Source organism: Trachymyrmex septentrionalis, unplaced genomic scaffold (assembly GCF_001594115.1).
Source record: "Trachymyrmex septentrionalis isolate Tsep2-gDNA-1 unplaced genomic scaffold, Tsep1.0 scaffold101, whole genome shotgun sequence".
Classification (NCBI taxonomy): domain Eukaryota; kingdom Metazoa; phylum Arthropoda; class Insecta; order Hymenoptera; family Formicidae; genus Trachymyrmex; species Trachymyrmex septentrionalis.
Genome location: NW_017304136.1, coordinates 810807 through 831986, shown reverse-complemented (window position 1 = coordinate 831986; position 21180 = coordinate 810807). Strand labels below are relative to the sequence as shown.

The 21180-nt window shown below is 31.0% G+C and overlaps 2 protein-coding genes across 7 annotated transcripts in view; one reads left to right on the top strand and one right to left on the bottom strand.

Annotated features, from left to right (window-relative positions):
* The first annotated feature begins 12723 nt into the window (after nucleotides 1–12723).
* Nucleotides 12724–15712, top strand: LOC108755887 (U6 snRNA-associated Sm-like protein LSm8). Its single transcript, XM_018499327.1, has 4 exons — nucleotides 12724–13274; nucleotides 13429–13469; nucleotides 13961–14088; nucleotides 14305–15712. Exons 1-4 carry the CDS (start codon nucleotides 13244–13246, stop codon nucleotides 14393–14395), a joined length of 291 nt encoding a protein of 96 aa, XP_018354829.1. The 5' UTR covers nucleotides 12724–13243; the 3' UTR covers nucleotides 14396–15712.
* A 122-nt stretch (nucleotides 15713–15834) lies between these two features.
* The window catches only part of LOC108756710, a 14407-nt gene continuing 9061 nt past the window's right edge, over nucleotides 15835–21180 (bottom strand). For all 6 annotated transcript variants that reach the window (XM_018500725.1, XM_018500756.1, XM_018500734.1 and 3 more), the window contains 5 exons: nucleotides 20701–21053; nucleotides 20273–20486; nucleotides 19858–20156; nucleotides 19511–19721; nucleotides 15835–17809 (listed from right to left, as the gene is read on the bottom strand). In XM_018500725.1, the coding sequence (XP_018356227.1) occupies nucleotides 15984–17809; nucleotides 19511–19721; nucleotides 19858–20156; nucleotides 20273–20486; nucleotides 20701–21053 (2903 nt within the window). In that variant the 3' untranslated portion in view covers nucleotides 15835–15983. The remainder of the gene's footprint in view (nucleotides 17810–19510; nucleotides 19722–19857; nucleotides 20157–20272; nucleotides 20487–20700; nucleotides 21054–21180) is intronic.

Here is a 21180-nt window from a genome sequence, read left to right as displayed (position 1 = left end):
ATTTTTTTTTTTTTTTTTTTTTTTTTTTTTTAAAGACAATTAGAGGAATGGCGGAAGACATTGAGTAATCTTGCGATACCATGCAGATAATAAAAGTAGTGCAAAGTACTATAAAAGCTCCATCACTGTCCGTGGTAACGATGTTCAAGCCTTATACTTTGTCGGGCGAATTATGATTTATGGATAGTACTACGGGGGTGACCGTGCGGTACCTTGCAGCGTGTCAAACAAATCCCCTTCGGGATTCTCCATTTATTATTCCACGTTATACACGCGCGACTACCGGCTTCGCCCTCGTTGTACACGTGTACTCGCATTACGTACATACACAAAAAATCACGAAGATACGTCACGTCGCATAAATATATACCGCATCCTTATATATCCTTTTTTATAGTCATTCAAACTGCATGTTAAAGTTTCATAAAACAATAAGCAGTTTCATGGTATTCCGAAGAGTAAACAAAAGTAAGGATTTTAAGACGTTAGACACATTTTGCTAAAAATTTTATTATAAAATAGATCGAATCAACTTTGCTTTAAATCTAGACATTTTATGTAAAACTGTAAATGTAGACTATGTAAATATAGAATATGGCAGGGAATGGGGAAAGTTATTTTTTAAAAATAAAAAGTTATCGTTATTACTAGTTACCGATTTTTAAAAGTAACTCGTTACAGTTACCGTTACTTGAGAAAATAATTTTTCGTTACTTTACCGTTATTTTTTTTTAAATTGACCGTCAATCACAGCGAACGGGCCTAGGGACTTCTCTAGTTTCAAACGCTGCACTGTAAAAAATTTTTGTGTAAAATTACAACTATTACAGTGGATAATTTTGAGACCCACTAATAGTTGTAAATCCACACATTTATAAATTTGTATGCAAATAAAAATAATTTCTTTGTAACCAAGCAGATTGTGGAAATACAATTTATAGTGTGTATAATTATAGGAACGATATTATGACAATACATTTCGCATTATATTGTACATTTAACAGCAATACGCGAAAAAGTTCTGTAATATTACTAAAATTTGGATAATTACAGAAAATATTCAAAATATCCTGTTATTTACATAATTTTTGTAGAATTACATAATTTCTATCATAATTTTAAATTGTATGATTTTTTATATTTACAGGAATCATGTAATCTATTTTACATCTATTTTACATCATGTAATCTATTTTACATCTGTATGTGTAAATTTATGAAAGTTTTTTACAGTGTAAGTGGCTTATGTTCAATCATGTGCAAAAGTAACGATAAAAGTAACTGGAAAATTCCGTTATCAAAAAAATATAACTGTAAAATTCGTTACCGTTACAGTTATCAAAAAAAAAAATAAATAAAAATAAGGCAGTTACCAGTAAAGTTACCAACAAAGTAACTTGCAACTGTAACTTCGTTATTTCCATTCCCTGGAATATGTATGCTTCTGAATACTCTATATGCGATTAAATATTTTTCGATTGAATCGCATCTGACCTAATAATTGTAAATATTCTTTTTGATTTCAAAATATAACACTTCTTTAAATTCTTTTAAAAATTTGTTTTCGTAATAAATTTATTCACAGTTTTTCAGCAAATTAACATCTTTCTAATATGATGCCTGATTGAGCATCAAATTATTACAGTAGTTTAATTAGGAAACAATAACAAAAAAATAACTATAATAGGCTAGTGAAAGTCAGCATCGATAAACGGCGCAATTATTTAGTGAACAATCAATAATCAGAAATTTAATTGATGTCTTCTTTATTTTGACAAAATAAACAAAATAAAAAAGACATCAATCCAATTTTTGGATTATTGATTGTTCACTAAATAATTGCGCCGTTTATCGATGCTGACTCTCATTAGCCTATTATAGTTATTTTTTTGTTATTGTTTAAAATTCAAGAGTCCTAATATAATTATTGTTTATTAATTACATTTATAAGTCCGGAAAACCAATGCGCAGTTCGAATGATTACATATATGATATATATGCATGTATATACATATATATAGTATATATATGATTCACACTGAATTATTTAATCATTAAAGATCTAGCTTCGACCGGTATAGGCTTCTAGTTTATCGATTATGTTTCTCACATTTATGGTCTAAAATAATATTCTTATTATTTATTTAATATATCTACAGAAATAATAGTGAAGTAATGTGACAGTGTTTATCTATTAAACCACAATGTTAATAAAATGTTCCAGATAATACAAGATGTGATACTTATGTCGGAACGATATCGTATATTTTTTGTCGGATGACTCGCATGAATATCGAGGAATAATATTTTTAAATAATTTATAAGTGATAGACATAATTGAGAGTACATGAACCGATCAAATTCTTATTTTCGTGCTAAATCATATTTTCTCATATTTTTCTGTTCGTTTATTGGAAAATTCTCTTGAAGCGCTTCATCCATTTTCCTGTCACCAATAAATTTAACTGGCTGCTCGTAGTTTGGACACCAAAGAGCGGAAGCCGCCAAATATGTTGGATCGGAGAACAAGATTTCTTATCGATAGTCCACTAGGTACTCTAAGTAACGTAATCTGCGAGAAAATATATGTCTAGTGTTTGTTAATAATAATATTACACACACACACACACACACACACACACACACACACACACACACACACACATCTTGCATAATATATTATATACATAATAATAGCATAAAATCTTGTATCATATTACTTGCAGTGATATATTGTATAAGTAATATTTAGAAAATTATTACAATCTCTTCGCTGAGTTTGAGCAATATGTATAATACGATTTAATACTTAAAATTATTATACAAAATACATTTTTACAAATAATAAGAGAAAATAATAAAAATTAAAGATACGTCATAAAACTAAAGCTGGAGATCAGGGATTACGTTTACATTCAAATGAATCTTAATGGAATCTTAATGAAAATCTCACTTAAGAAGGTTATAAAGTAAATGGAATATATTAAGCATTACTCGAAAAAATTACAGATTATTCTAAATTGTATTTAAAAGTAATATGTATAAAAAAATTAGAGACAGTTGATCACCTGGATCAAAAGTTTTCAATAAAAAGTAATATTTTTTTAATTTGTACTCTAATAGAAATATATGAAAATGTATTATAAAATAATGATAAAAATCTCAACTTTTTTTATAAATACTTTATTTTTATAAGTACTTTATAAATTTAAAAATACTTATGTAAAGTTACATTGAGATGCAGACATTAATTGTTCAGTAAATAAACAAAATATTTATTTGTTATAAACTAATTGGTGAATTTCAATGAAACTTTAGTTATTTTTAATGCTTAAAATATTTATATTAAAAAATTTAGATTTTTGTTATTATTTTTAAACTTTTTGTTTATAATAATAAAAATTAATATCATATAAAATAAATAATCTATAAAAATGTGTTGCTCAAGAAAAACAGAATGTTATGACAACTTTCACATGTATGTAGTTTGTTTAAAGCGTAAATATTATTAATATATATGTTTTATGCCCTTATAACTTCCTTAAAAATAACAGTTGTGAGCTTACTGACATCTATACTGAGAGAAAAAAAATGGTTGTAAGTACTATAATTTATAGTCATTTTTTAAAACTATAAATTTATAATTGTTTTAATCATGTATAATACATTATAACTGCTTCATCATTGAAATATGATCATTACAACTATGACATGCATTAAGTTTTTCCTTACCATATCTCTTACAATTAGTTGTTATTACCATGTAAATAGGTAAAGAATATTTAGAAAATAGTTATATTCACTATAATGACGATTGCATTTATTACATAAAAATTGTTATTTTAATACTATTCATATTTGAACATTTTACTATATTAATAGTTCAGATTGTCATAATTTATAGTATAATTTTTCCATATTTAAAAGAACTATACATATAAGGTTATTATTATTAATATTATAGCAATAATAGCCACGAAATGGACTCCTAACCATAATTTTTTAACCATGCAATTATAGTCACAAATACCAAATACTTTTTTCCCTGAGTACGCTGATGTGAGCTTCAAAGTCGACTATCATATATATATTTATGTCGTTGCTCTAGTATAACTTAATCATTAAAAAAAGAATGCTGTTAAATCAGCTTTTTGAGGAAGCTAAACGAAAATCTTTGCGTTTCAAACTGCTTTCAGCATCCTGTTTATTTAGAATCTCTACTTGCGTGTGGAGAAAATTCAATTCTCTACTTATCATTCTTTTTCTTCATCTCCTCCTCTCTTATTTTCTGCTGCTTTGTCACTTTGTCTCGGTTGCACGCCTTCCTGGCCTCGCGCGAAAGAAGACGTCTAATACGGACATTATCTCCCGGAAAATAAATTGCATTCGATGCTGCGAGTTTTACTTCATTCATTTGAGATATAGACGGTGCTTTTATACACTCAAACAGTACAAGCCATAGAAAATCAGAAAAATTGTGTGCCTATACAAACAGCATGTATCGCGATGAAATATAATAGTAACAAAAAAAAAATAAATAAATAAAAACGAGAGACAATTTAAATAAAAAATGATTAAAAAATAACAACAAAGGATTACGTTTTTCGAAATTGTATATAATTTCATTAATCAAATCACGTCGTAAAAGATAGATGAACATATTACTTGTTCTGTAGACAATTCTGCATGCAGTATGTCGTATGCACAAAACCATCATATAAATATTTAAAGATCATCATATAAAAGTTTATCAAGGGGAATATTTAAACGTAAAACGTTTCGAGAGAATTAATTATAATATATCAATTAATAAAATTACACTAATTACAATAAAATTACATTAATAACAATATTCAACAAAACGACGTAGAGTTACATTCTCATTTCACAAATTCTTTCCACATTTTTCCTGTCTATCACTTAGAAACGCAAAAGACTTTTAAAAGGGCGATATAAATAGATGTTTCAATTATTCGATAATTTTATTAATTATTTGTTGTCAAAGAATATCAACTCAACAAATTTTTTATCTACAGCTAATCGACAAAAATATATAACTTAGAAATTGACTCTTAAAAGGCTACGATCTGAAAAATGATTCTGACATCGCTTTATAATGTATAAGAAAAGTCTATTCATAGTTGAAATAAAATCATATGGTATTAAAATATTTAGCAAAGTCTAAGAAATATTTAATCAAGATCTAAGAAAAATGTTTTGCATGTAAATAATTCGTCCCATTAAAACAAGAGTAGCTTCAATATAATTGTTGATTGACATAAAGCGTTTCGATTGAATTATAATAATTTTTGATCGACATAATAAATTGCAATTAATTGCGTCATATCGTGTATATGATTGTTATTTATGCACTTTACTACTTATTGTTATTTCCACAAACGTATCGAATCTCTAAGGAAATATCCGTATAGTGACTGAAATAAGAACGTTCCAATTGAAGAACTATAAACAGAGAGAAACGTAATACGTTTATCACATTGGGTGCTCGAACGTGTTCGCAATAATCAGCATTCGAGGGTAATGTGCACAGAAACGCATGAGTCTTCTTATTTCTTAGCGATTGAGTTTGTCGGAAAACTCGTTCGAAGAATACTCGTAGAAAATTTCGCCCGTCCTCTTATTCGTCCATCTAAATCACGACTCGAATACATGTACAAACGCACGTACGCGCGAGATCGAATCTTTTCGCAAAAGATACATACAAATCCACGAAACGAAGAACTGTCTCGAAGCAGGCGAACTCAATCTCTATCATCGAATCTCGACAAGAATAAAAAACTAGCGGGAAATTTTTTTGCAGATCATCAACAATATTTCTGTCGAACTTTCTCTATATTTTTGCAGCAACTTTGTCGAAAAGCGAGGCAAAAGTGCAATCTGTTATATTTCAATAGAATAGCAATTCGAGAATAAAAGACTTCTTGAAAATTGAACCTAGGAATACTGAGCTTTTATTGATTGCATGCACTATAAAAAGAAAGAAAATCTTCATCACCGTTATCACGACCGGAGAGAGAATTCAAGAGATTCATTATTTTCTAATTAATTTCCATTACTTGACAATTATCTACATTATAATTATATTATTTGATTGTATTATTTGATCTAAATATATTATTTGATTTAAGAAAGTTTAGCACATAAATTAATTGCTTCATCGCGTAAATGTTGAATGTATCAATTATATTAAATACAGAATATATAAAGTATATAATTTTACTAAAATGAAAACTTAGACATCTACTTTGTCAAAGTTTAATGTCTTAAAATAAATTCAGAGCACTATAATAAAATTATAGACACACGTCTACAAACTTTTATCTCATAATCTTATTGTAACCTATGTGATACATTCAAAAACATGTACGTATACATATAAACACACGTATAAATACATTACGATGTGCAATATTGAGAGTTTATTCATGCCAATTATTGTCTTTGTACTTACAAAGAATTAATAATAAATATTAATACAAATACTATTTCTAAAAATTACAACAAAATATCTGCAAAAATTTCTAATTTTGCAAATATTTTTTACGCTTCTATTATCTATCAATTACGTATATTATTAGTATTATTTTTATATTATGCGCGTTTTTTATATTTTTAAATTTTCTAATAATACACTCTTCAATCAAAAACTTCCGATCCGTTTTTTAAATAAAACAGCATGGATTACTATATAGATGCACGTCAAAAATTTGTTGAAAAATGCTACGTCTCTATTGAGATTGAAATACTTCCCAGGTAGAAAATCTCACGACATCCATATTGGCAGTTTGAACAAAAGATAATTAAATCCATTGTTAAAAGAGTAACAAATTAAAAATGTTCACAATAGATTCATATACTCTAATTAACCCATTTTTAAACGTATTACGATGTATATCTGTAATACTCACGCTGTGCATTCGTATTCTCGCGCAAATCTTGTTCCGCAAAAAATTCGTGTATATACGGAGGATTAAAATTTGGCAGAATATTCACGTTTGTTGTACATATTGTGTATTTATAGTGTATGGAAGCTAACTGTCAATATTTACCGCGAGAATTTCGAATCATTGAGCGACGTTGTTGAATTTATTATTCATAAGCGCTTTTACCAAAAATTGGCATGCGCATTATTAAAACGACATTCTGGAAAATTTAGATTTATTCAAATTTGTTTATCAATGATTTACCAATTATTAGGTATATATCATTTGTTCTTGTATCTCATCCTTCTTAAATACAGATCTTATATAAGATATTATAAGATCTATGTTTTTAAATCGCAGTATTGAGAAGAAATAATTAAATCCATCAGTTTTTCTGAGAATTTCCGATGCGCTTTTTTTTCAAATGCTACTTTAAAATTATCTATCTTATTATATCTTTAAATTTTAGAATTTAAAAATTAATATTGCCATTTTTAGCGTGCGCTAAATTTCTACATGACAAATACTAAAAAGGATAATTCCCACTTCTATTTTACACAAATATATAAATATACATATTCAAATAGTTCTTTATAAAATTAAAATATTTTATAACTTCACTGTGTCAGTCTTTAAGAATAAAATTTGAATTTTACTTTTATTTATATATATTAAGTACTGAATACATTATATACAATGTCGAATAATAAGTCTGATATATGATAATATTACGTATCTTATTATACATTTTAATTAAACTAAAATTTGAGAAATTATAGTCGCGTTATGTCCGAAGGAGCAGCTCAATCTTAGTGCACTCCTCATCCTAATGAAGTAAATGGTAAGGTTACTTGAAAAGTTGATATTATTAGCAATAGATTATGACACAACAATAAACCTTTTGGCACCTCTGAAAAAAATATCCATGAAAACCTCAAAAATATTATCAAGTCAAATTATATTTTATCAAATTTACAATAAAACAAATTTGCATCCATTGACAACGATCAATTGTATTTGTTTAAGATCAGGAGACACGGCAGTGTGTCTCGGCGCTAAGACAAGCCCAGTGACATGTTATGACGTGAAACCGGTCGAAATCTTACATGCATTCTACATATAAGCCTAAATATTAGTAATAAATCAGAAGTCAGAAGTTAGAAACTGACTCATCATAGTCAATTATTGTTCTTACATTTGACTGTGATTGATCTTCCGGTTTATTATTAATAGTTTATTATAGAATGGCCATTACACACAAATAAACACATATTATACATAAATAATAATTACTTGTTTCAAAATCGAAATCATTTTCGGTAGTTTAAAAGACTATATACATACAAATTCACACAGAATTATACAAACACTAAGATCCAATTACTATGGACTTAATTAAAGGCATTTATTTCTATTGGTTCTCGTTCTCACATGTACGATGAGATTTAGTATTTAATATAATAATATTACTTGCTTCAAGTATGTTAAAAATTCATATATACAAATCTATAATAAATTCATCACAAGTATTAAATTTACTCAAAATATATTCCTAAGTTTCGTACACACTCGATTAAGATTATTAAATTGAAACAAATTCGATTTGCTTGTTACATAAAGTCATTTCTTCGATCAATTCTGTAATATTCTTCAAAAGAAAATAAATTCTTGTTTGGAGTATATAAGAAGGAGTTTTTAAAAATTTGTAATAATTAATAAGTATTTTTTTTTTTAAATTATTATCAAGAAAATATTTTTTGTTAAAGAAAAAAAAATAACTGTAGTTATTATTTAAAAAGAAGGGAGCGTAAAATAGATGTGTAATCGCTTTTCTTAATAATAAAATGATATTTTTGTGTATAGCGAAACATTTTTCCTGATATAACTTAATCGGACATGCGCGAACATACCTTGGTATAATATAAGTTGATAACAATATTCATCCAATTATTACGGTGTCAGTGTTATCCATTTAAGTTTAAAATGCTGGTTTCATTAGCAAAATCTACATAGTCAGCAGCGACTTATTGAGTCGCGCTAAAATCTCGTCGTAAATCACAGAAAATAAAACGGAATAGCCATTTTGTGAATGGCGCTTTTGTCGCTTTCGCTTCCCTCGACCATGATCGTACATCGACAAATGCAACTTTGATTCGCATGGCTAAAATCAATCAATTCGAAAATTACGAAATTTCTCACTGTCATTCATATTTTGTTAGCACTCTTATTTTTCTTATTTCGTTTCCGAACCCGTGGTTATCCGATCAGAACAAAATTTATGCATCCGTGAAAATCTCGCGAAATTTTTTACATATCGAATTCCGAAACAAAGACAATCAAGTTGAATCCACGATGGAGGGGAACGAACGGAGTGGAAAATACGGATTATGTCTGATCGTGAAGAGCACCGAGATGCTGCCGGCGCCCTCGGCAAATATCAAAACTCCAATACGAAATGAAAAGAAAACAATTTACCTGAAGCCGCGGTGAAAGCTAGTGAAAGCCTCCGGCGCGAGTCGATATCCTGAACCGCGTTGAAACAGATGCAAATTCAGACGTGAATTAGTATTCGTGTGCCAGAGCATAAGCGCATCCGCGATATAGCCGGCAAACCGACCGTTATAAAAGCCGCAACGAACGCGATCGATGTGGTTTTTAATCCGTTGGATTAAAAGGATTATCACCTCGTCCCCCTCGTTGACTTGACAAAATTTCCGATAGACCGTCGACCGCGTTCGAAAACCGCCTCGATTGCGCTCAATCTGAATATGTCGCGCTTCGCACGTCGTTTTGGCGTGCCAACTTCATGGTGGCGACATCCCGCGTCCCGCGTCGGTACAGCAGAACAAATAGCAATTTTCGTGTTTCTGTCATATCAACGGTCAAACTTCCAATGGATTGCTGTTTTATTGATTTAGGCTTGATTGCATCAACGTTACTGTGATTTTAAGTGAGGCTAAAGGTATATCCATACAAACTTGCATAGCCGCATAAACGTATGCATAAGGAAAATTATCCAATCACATTTTACGTGCGTTTATATAGGAGAAATGCGATTGGATAATTTTGCAAGTTTGTGTGGATATACCCTAATGGCCGCAGCACAATCTCTTGCATAAAGTTTAATGCATAGTGCATAAGGGAATCAATCAATCGAAATTCTTCATTTTCCATGGAATGGGAGGAAAGAAAAGATTAGCTTGTGAAGTTGATTCGCTTGTGCACTATGCTTTATGCAAAAGTCTACGGCCTTAAAATGGAGAGCACAGATTCTTATATGTATATAACGTATAAAACACAACGCATAAGAAAATGAACCAATCAAAGTCCTTTACTTTCTTCCTTTTTATAAAATAAACTCTAAAAAGACTCTAATTGGTTAATTTTCTTATGCTTCATGTTTTATGTGGTACTCAGCAAATGAGAATGGATTAAAATGGATTAAAATTTGTTTCTATCCGAATGCGTATTTTAAATACCTTTCTTGGATTTAATTGGAATACTTTTCTTGGATTTAATTGGATTCAATTGGATGCAATTGGATTGAAAAACTGCATTTCCTATTCCAAATTTTGAATTAAACAGTATTCACAATGCACAGAAAAAGCTAATATTATTTTTATATTGAAAGACATAGAAATATGCTCCATGCAATTCCTATAAATGAATAAAAATTCAGAATTGAAAAGCGTTCATTTTAACATTCGTGAATCAATATTTCTGAAAATCTGAATCCATTTCAATTCATTTCAATCCATTCTCATTTGCTGGGTATGCAAGAGTTTGTAGTCTCCGCTTATATAAAACGTTTATTTGTTTTCATTTAACATTTGACAAACAAGGATAAAATGATTTTTAAGCATTGTGAGTGTGAATCGGACTATGGCCTTAAGCGAGGAGCACAGACTCTTGCATAACGCATAATACATAAGCATAAGAAATTCAACCAATCAGAAGTCTTTATTTCACGGAAGGGGAGGAAACGGAGGACTTTAATTGGTTTATTTTCTTATGCAATACGTGTTATGCATTATGCAAGAGTCTGTGCTCCCCGCTTTAGGCAAATCGAAACTGCATATGCGCAATTCAACTTTTCACTAAATAGGGAGTTTTTGCAATAACGAATATACGATAAACGCTAAAGTCACGTTATCCTTTTCTTAATTAGTTGTTACAAAGAAAACCTGACCTTAGCGTTCACTATATTTGGATAAACGGTTGCAAAAACTCTCTATTACAAGCCTACATTCCAAAATTCGTTCTCTCTGAAAAAAATTTTACTCGATATAAGTAATAGTTAATTTACACACAAGTGAAACTAAGTCTGTCTAAGGTGAGTTGAGTATTTCATACTCAAATTATAAATACGGTGATCATATTTTTTAAAAGAAAATAAAGGACATAAATCTGAAAATTTTAGGGCTTTGTTCTACATATTTTCAAACTAGTTTGTATAACTGACAAGAATCTGTGCACTATAAAATTTTATGGCACAGTATAATCAAAAATTGAAATAATGAGTAGTTTTCTAATAGTTTGAAACTGTATTGGAACAGACCCTTGATCCGAAGCACCGACAAGATACTATTAAAGACCTTCGACCCTGGGTAAATTTTCGTGATTGGGAATAATTGAAGAACAATAACGTTACCGACAATTAATAAAAATTTACGATTATTAACATAAATATTTCGATGATACGTTATTAAATTCGTGATTTTTTTATTATATAAAAGCTGCATAAATAAGTATATGTGTTATACTGTTAATGATATAATATCATATAAATTACAATTTTTCCTCTGCAGTTATTATCTCTATTGATAATCAAACTTGGATGATATCATTAAAATCACAGTTTTCAATAAAAATCGAGTATTATTAAGTTTTAATCACATGTACATGTCTATAAAACTAATTATTAAACCTAATTAAATTATTAAAACTAATTAAATTAGAAAATTAATACCGTATTACTATAGTTTATTACTCTTAATCACTTAAATTTTAGCAGAATACGCGAATTTCCATAAACACTTTATGGAATTTTTAAAGGATTTTTAAAGCCGGTTCTACATCAGTTGCAAGCCGATCGCAAAATTGTTGTGACAGCCAATCTGAAACTTGCATATTGAAATCAACTCTTTATATTGGATGTCGCAACAAACTTGCAATCAGCTTGCAATTAATGTAAAACCGCCTTTAGGACGCGGTCCGATTCACGCTTACAACGCTTAAAAATTATTTCATCCTTGTTGTTTGTCAAATGTTAAATGAAGACAAACGATGCTCATGAGCGTTGTCAGCATGAATCGGATGACCTTAAAAATGGGCGATTGCGATTCGTTGATTAGTTACGAAGATACAGAACAAATAAATATATTTTTTTTTAACTTTTAGACGTGGCTTAAGAATACAAAACATAAATAATAAGGAAGCCCACAACCACAAGATATCTTTAATGAAAGACGTATATTTAAATTTAAAAATTTTAATATAATAAAGTAGATGTTTAAAGCCGCTTTTAAGCGCTTGTAATCATTATTCAGTCTTTATTAGACATGTCGTTCATTAGACATAAAAGAAATACTGAAAAGAGTTAAAAGCGTCTCGGTAGCCTTGATTTGGGGTACATTTTATTCTCGTTTAATATAATGAACAAGGATAAAATGATGCATCTAGGGTGAAGTTTCTGAACAATCATGTTTGCATGAATCTCGTTCTACGTTCTATTTCTATGCATGATAATATCATGCTTGTATGACTGTTTCTAGTCTAGTCGGCATTCGAATTAGTCGTGTGTTACGTTTAGTAAGAGGCGGATATGTTTTGTCTCGCTTCGAGTATTCATTATTTTTTGAAAAGCGTTGTCGGCTTCAACTGTGCCTAGTCCGACTGGCCAAGTGAATCTCGTTAAGAGAACCAGGGCCAACTAAAAACGAAGAAGAAGAAGAAAAAGGCATTCGAATTTCGTAATCGGCGTCAGTCCACATCACAGTCGGTACAAGTCGGCATGGATGATGGAAGTTACTCGACTTATTTGTAGTGACGCGTTCCTAACTGTATTGACATTGACCTTCATTTGAAAATAGGTGCTATAAACAAAAAGAAGCTGCTGTGAAGCGTTCGCTGTTATTGTGCTACATATCCTTCAATATTCTCACTTTAGCAATTCTAACATTACTGCTACATAATTGCTAACCTAACCTATATTCGTGTAAACTAATGACTCGTTAACGTATTTATGTGATTTTATATTGATATTTAGACAGCTGTATGCTTATTTATGACAATAAATAATGGCGTCAGGATTAGAGAGTTACGTGAATCGTATCCTTTTTATATAATTTATCATTCAACCGAGTTGTGACGGACATAATAAATATATTAACCTAGGCGCTTCGATCTTTTAATATAAACGGTTTCGTTTCCAATCATATTGTAAATATATTAATCTTTAACTGACTAAAAAAACTTTACTTAGATACAGTTTCCATTATCACGTCGGATGGAAGGAATTTCATTGTGAGTACCCAGATTATTTGCAAAATTATGAAAATTCCGATTTACATACATACATAATTTGTAATTGTGTTGTACTTTGCTCAGAAATATAATTACAGTAGAATACAATACTATGTTTACATTATTTTGTAACTCATGATTATTAAATTTAAATATTTCTATATTTACGCAACTTTTGATATTAAAGTTTTATTGACAGAATGTAATTGTGCAGCTGAATTTTTTTAAATATGAAATATTTGGATAGCATTATCAGATCATTCTAGTTTAATGTCTTACAAATATTTCAAAAATAAAGCTATAGTTCTTTGAAAATATTTCTCACAAATGTTATTATATTTCAAAACTTTAGTTATATAATTGCATTCTGCTAAAAAATAAAATTTTAATATCAACAGTAGTATGTTGAAAAGTTAGTTGAAAAAAAGTTATATGTTTAATATCCCTAATAATGATTCAGCTTATCTTCATAAATCAAGTTTTTATTTTAGGGTACTCTGAAAGGTTTTGATCAAACTATCAATCTAATTTTGGATGAATCACACGAGCGTGTATATAGTACGACACAAGGAGTGGAGCAGGTTGTCTTGGGTTTGCACATTATCAGAGGAGATAATGTGTCAGTATAATTTCTTGAGATATAAACTGTGTACACACAAAAGTAGTTTTAATAATCGTATTATAATAATTGTTCCTTTTATTATTACAGTATTTATCACTAGAAAAATATAGAAAAATAATTTCACTTTGCACTAACATTTATATGAAAATAAATATCTAACATAAATATTCATGAAGAATACACATTACTTATCATGATGTACTTCTTTTTCAGAGCGATAGTAGGAGAGATAGACGACGAAATGGACGCGAGATTGGATCTATCAACAATACGAGCTGACCCCCTAAGTTCTATTACCCATTAATGAATAGATCTAAAGTTGCAATTTGGAATCGTCGTCTATTCTCATCAAAGTTTAAAATAAAAACAATCGCGAGCATTATAAGAAAAAAAAGTAATACAACTTTTCACATAGGTTGTATATTGTACAAAAATCTTCCATTTGTCATATGTAGACATGTTTAGCATATAATAACTGTATTTTAAAAAGTGCACAGAGTTAATACAGCAGTATTTACATCATTGAAACAAACCAAAAACTTTCGTTTGAATCAACAACTCATCTGTACAAAAATCTTGCTACATATAATAATAGTAAAGTTTACAAATGTAATTTCGCTCTGCGTTTATGTAATGTAGCAATAATAATAAACAAAAATGTATAGATTAACATCGATTAAGGTCTATAATTCAGTGAGTCAGTATCCTGTATCTATTTTTAGATTCATGTCAAAGAAGATACATATAGCTAGAAATTTCTGCTTTTTTAAATCGCAATATTATCATTAAAGTTCAGACACGCAAGTCCGTACTACCAAAAAGAATCAGTAGAGGAGCTAAATAATTAATCTGCATCGGAAGTGTGCGAAATTATAGAAATTACAAATTATATTATGATACTTCGATATACGATTTGCGTGTTTCTAATCGTTTGGAATTTACACATATTCATATATCTTCTTTAAAGCGTAAAAAAGTACTGAATTACATATTTTGTAAAATCGATATACATTAATTTTCTTTACAAAATATTGCAGTTTATCTTAGAATCTCTACATCTCCATGATACGTAAAGTTGTACATTTACGAATCGACATGGATATCAATCGTGAAAAGTAATAACACGTGTCGTACAGATCGCAGGCATTCGCATGTCTTTTGTGGAAGACGTTAATTATCAATTCAATCATCTTTAACATTCACTTGACATTTTAGATGTTCGTTTATTTTCGATTAATTATTTCGGCGCGACTTACGTGTGCTAAGTGTCTTTTCGTAGAATCTATTTATTGTAAACGAATGGATACATATTTGTAATTGCCTACATATAAATATCTCCTATATTATGAACTTACATGTTTAATGTTCTTGAGAATTATGCAACAAATTACAAATAAAGAGTGATGGATCCGGTATAGTCTGAGTGTTGGAATACACCAACTTTTATGTGGTATTCCGAAGGAAAATTGCACATATATGAGCATTGTGATATAGCTTCTCATTTATTATAATTTAAAATTTACGTACCATGAGCCATCGCTTCTCAATCTATTCATAATCATCATTGAACGTTTGTTATATTAATCAAATCTTTCTCTAGAGTAAATCTACAGATTTAATTTTATATAAATCAAAGAATGTGTATACATATTGATAATTATTTGTAAAGAATATTTATAAATATTTACATATTTTTATAGATTTGTAAGGAATAAATCTGTAGAACTACACAAGAGAGTACCTTGATATTTATCAATACACGAAAATAAATTGGAAAGACTTCAAAATATTTTTTTGAGTGTTACATGCACGCATATATACACACGCGAATTCTATCGCTTGTGAGAATTATAATGAAAGGTGTTCACAATCTATTTTCCCTAATATATCTTTTAATTGTTGGTCACCATATTGGTCCTACTGCGATTTCTTCGGCGAACACGGCCTCCGCGCTGCCTACTGCCCCAATCGTCACTATTCATCGGACCAAAATTGGGTCCACTTGATCCATTTGGACCGAACGGATCATTGCTACCGCCATTAGGTCCTCCAAAATTATTGAAATTGCCACCGCAAGGATAAGGCGGCCCTCCCTCGTAATTATCCGGTCCGAAGTTACCGGGCCCAGGGCCCAACAATCCGGCTCCATTGTTACGCTGCGCGTTAAAACGTGGATCGAAATTCATCTGACCTTGGGGCGGCATCGGAACAGGTCCATTCATACCCATCGACGGACCATGTGGCATACCCATGGGCGGTATATTCTGCGGTGGCATCGGTCCAGCGTTCATCATAGGTCTCATTGGACCCATGTTACCCATGTTCATTGGATGGTTTGGACCCATTGGACCTATCATACTTTGAGGTGGACCCGGAATACCGCCAGGCAGTGGACCGCCAGGCATACCAGGTCTCACTTGCATGCTGGCGGGACCAAGACCGATGTTGGATCCCATTGTCTCCATTGGCTGCATCCCTTTAGCCATCATTGCAGCATTGGTCGCATTTTGCGAGGATTGTTGATTGGAAGCTGCTGCTTCGAGAGTTTTCCGTCGTGGATCTGAGCGAACACATTGCGGCGGCGATTTCGGTGTCTCCTGCTTTATCTGTGGCGGTGGTGACATTGGCGAGTCAGCTAGTTGCTCGGATTTAGTGATACGGAAGATCTTGCGAAGGCGCGGATCATATTTGACCTGTGCATCATTCTTCGTTAGCTTGAGGCCAGTGTAATCCGGTCTGGGTATATCGACTACATAAACTTTGTATGCCATCGGTGGATGCGATGCGATACTTGCGTCGATTTCAGTGCATGGTATATGCGCAGGTGCCGGTTTGAATGGTAAACTCAGTATCTGCCGCAGATCCACATCGGATTTGACACGCAGATCTGTGTCACCAAAATCACCAGACTGGAAACGTTGTCGGAAATCCATGTCTTGTCGTCTGAGATCTTGATCCGCTCTCGTGCGAAGATCGGTGTCCATGTTAGCGTCTACTGCGGTGATACCGGAACTGTAGATGCTCGTTTCTAGCCTAAGAGGCTTCTGCTCTCTCTTCACATCAGAAGATATGCTAGGGCTGCTCGGTTTCTGCTCAACTTCTCGACGTTGCCTGGGATCCCGAGACATTCGTGGATCCCTGGATACAGACATTGTTGATGAACTCGGACCTGGTGATCGCCTCGGACTTGACGATGTCTCGCTATCCGTTTTTGTATCTTGCATTGATTTAATCTTCGACGCATCTTGATTCGAGTTCGCCGCTTGCTGCGTCTTGTTGTTCGTGGAACTCTGAGCCTTCAGGGTAGAAAGCAACTTAGATACTTCGGCACTGATATCAATCTTACTCAGGTCACCTAGTTTGTCCACAATAGCGGCCGGTTGAGGTACATTGGATATAGATGTCGCAGACTGGAAGTTCTCTTTGATAACAACATTCTGAGTCTTCTCAATGGATTCAATTTCGTCTTTCGAACTATCCACTATGGTAAGATTACCTCCCTCGTCATCATCATCATCGTCGTCTTCGTCATCCGAATACCAGTCTTCGATTATTTGATCGGTATTAGGTGCATCGGAATCGTTATCCATGTTTTTCAAACTGTCCTGGGCCGCGCGTTGCTGCTGTTGTATTCGCAAAAACAATTCCTGCGCCTTTTTTGGTAAGCGAGGCGGCATTGTCTCGTGAACTTCTATACATGAAGAAATGAGATGTTCACCTGTTAAACAGATATAATTGTTTTTTCTAATTATCTGTATGTACATAGTATTTGATATGAATTATATTAATAACAATGAAGATTAAAAGTAATATACAGAGTATCTCACAACTACCGCACTTTCTTCTTAGGAATGCATTCTTAAGGTAATTTTGAGACAAAAATGTTAAGGCTACAATAGTTTTGGAATTATAATTGGTTAAAGATAGTGTGTAATTCGAACTATTATAGAATGTTCAAAAGAATCCAGAAATAATAATAAGGGCTATAAAAGTAAAATAATTTTTAAGCATTTTACTTTTATAAGCATTTAAAGTTACGTTATAATTTAAAAAATTATTGTTCGATATTTTCATATTAGGATTTTCGTCTCAAAATTACCTCAAGAATATGTCCTTAAGAGGAAATGCAATAATTGTGAGATACCCTGTATAAAATATCAATTAGTAAAAAAATATAGGTAAACATTATTAAATATCTTATATATCTTTCAATATATGCAAAAGAAGGACAAAGAGCCAGTAATGTAATAACAAACTTTAATTAAAATTCAATCATAAATTATAAAACGACAAAACATTTCGGCTCCGCTCGAGTCATTTTCAATGTTGCGGTAATATTAAAACATCGCTATAAAAATATGTATGGTATTACATTCTTCATATCGTGTTGTGCCTTGCGAGTCAGTTATAATATATCAGAATTTAAAGTAGTCAGACAAACATTCTAGAAACGTGACAAAACATTAATACTTGATACAAGCGAATTAATAATATATGTAATATAATCATGTACCTAAAACTGTTGAGAGTCCATTAATAAAAAAGAGAGGAAACACACACAGATAGATGGTATCCATATCGCACAATGGTTTTTCAAAAAATTGTTTAAGCAAATTTGCAAGAGTAGCGAACATCTGACTTCCACAATATCGAATAACGTAATGTCGAAAACGAAAATACTAATCGAGAACGGAAAACGACAAAAAGGGGGGGGGGGGGGAGAAGATATTAGGAAGAAGGAAGAGAATGTATAATGCCAGAATATACGCTTCGGACAAAGACTCCGTGTCATTTTGTCTGTTTATTCCATGTTTCTGTTTTGTAATGTGTACTATTTCAGATATTAATCTTTTATTATATGAAGGTTTTATATCTAATATGTCCACTTTATCCCATTTAAAATTGTGATTCTCCTCCATACGGTGGTTAGAGATTACCGATGGAGATTTTGAACTTATATTAATATCTGAAACATGTTCATGCAGTCTAGTCTTTAACTGTCTTTTAGTCTGGCCCACGTAACTAACATCACAACTCTCACAGGATATTCTGTGAATCACATTTTGATTATGTACATGTTCCAGCCTATCTTTTCCTCTCTTTATAAAATTTTTTAATGTGTTAGGGACGGTAAAGGCCAATTTACAATTAAACATATTAACGATAGGTGTGAATCTTTCAGATGTTTTAATATTACCGCAACATTGAAAATGACTCGAGCGGAATCGAAACGTTTGTTTTGACGTTTTGTAATTTATGATTGAATTTTAATTAAAGTTTGTTACTACATTATTGGCTCTTTGCCCTTTTTTTGCATATATTGTTTTATACTTACAGAGCCTTATTATTATTTATTAATTTTATATATATTAAATATAATTGAGGAAAAGAAATTAAAAATAAGATAAGCCATTCTTACTTTGTTCACTATTGTGGAGCTTTCCCCTTTCCTTATCTTCATCTTCAGTTGGCACTTCAATAACGAGTTCTGATTCCTCATCTTGATCACTTTCGTCATCAAGTTTATTTTTAGTAAGACTTGCTACTTTATCGGCTATACTAAAGACAAGTGGTGGCGATTTCTTTGCATTTAATAACTGCCTCAAGTCAATATCTTTCCTCTTTCTCAACTGCAAATGTAGGTAATATAAGTTTCATAATAACTGTGCTAATATTGTAATTTTTAATTCAAATTTAGTTGTAATTCATAATAACAATATAAATCATAATATAAATTTGCGCAGTAAATAAATTTAAATTATATACCTCATCTGATATATTTGTTTCTTCTACGGTTTTCAGATGATCTTCTTTTGTTTTTTCAACAGTTTTGTTTGAGTCTGCAATTCTTTCGCTATAAAAATCTACAGGCGGTGCAGCAATTTGTGTTTGTTGAGTGGCTAAACCTAATGCCGCGTTCGGAAGTTGAAGCCCAAGTTCATTTGCTGACTGCATTAACATAATCTGCTCGTAAGGAACTCTGTCCTCATCTGATCCCCATCGCGTCTTTTTTCCAGAAGGCTTTCTTTCCCTCACATTAGCCTTTTGCTGATTTGTTTGTTCTTCTATTTAATAATTAAATAATTACGATTTTAATATAAGAATTAAAACGAATAAAAAAATAATATCACAATATTTTGTAAAAATTGATTAATTTCTATTTATTAAAAGAGAGGATTACCTTTATCCTCTTTTTCATCAACCTTTTCTACAGGTACTGATAAATTCAATTCGAAAAGACTAGGAATCTTTTGATTTGTTGTATCTTGACCTTGTGCTAGAGAACGCGCTGTATTATTTATCATTAATACTGCACCTTCTCTACTTAACCTTGGAAAATCACCAAGAATTTCCTTTGGTGCAGTTTCCAAGTGTTTTAAAAGAATACCTTTTATCTGAAAAATAAATCACAAAATAATTCAAATATAATTATTTTCAGTAATAAATTTAGTATATATATATATAACTTATTATTAATATTAATTTTATTAATATTATATTTAATTTTTTATTAGTATCAAATTTTTTTATTTATAGCTTATATGTTGACACTATAATATTTTTTTTGTAAATTAATACATATTATAATGTTATAAAATTACAATATACCTGTTCATTTAAAGGCTGATGAGAAAATTTACAGTTGTCACCCTGACTGCACTTTAAACCTGTGTGGAAGAACTTGCAAGGAAAATCATGATGCATATAGAGGCACTTGTCTCGTTTTGCACAACAATCCATAAGGTAGAACTTGCACAATTCCATTTTCCTAGGTGGCAAAGCGTTGTGCGAGTATGGACAATCATCCCCCCTGTGACACTTTCCTTGCATATAATATACACAAATTGTGTCCGATTGATCTTGCCCGTGATCGTTGTTCTGCTGACGACGATTATTTCGATCATTTCGAGCTTGACCCCGGGTCTTGTTCTTACCACGTTCGTTCTTGCCACCACGACGCCCTAAAAGCGTTATAAGTAATGCAATGTAGTAGATAAATTATAATTTAAGCAATTTTAATTATATAACCATGAAAAATATATGTGTATATGTATATATGTATGTGTGTGTGTGTATATATTATATATA

Coding starts and splice junctions, on each gene's coding strand:
- LOC108755887 (XM_018499327.1), top strand. CDS start 13,244: ATGGCGTCAGGATTAGAGAGTTACGTGAATC. Junction 13,275..13,428: donor ATTAGAGAGTTACGTGAATC/GTATCCTTTTTA, acceptor AACTTTACTTAG/ATACAGTTTCCATTATCACG. Junction 13,470..13,960: donor CGGATGGAAGGAATTTCATT/GTGAGTACCCAG, acceptor TTTTTATTTTAG/GGTACTCTGAAAGGTTTTGA.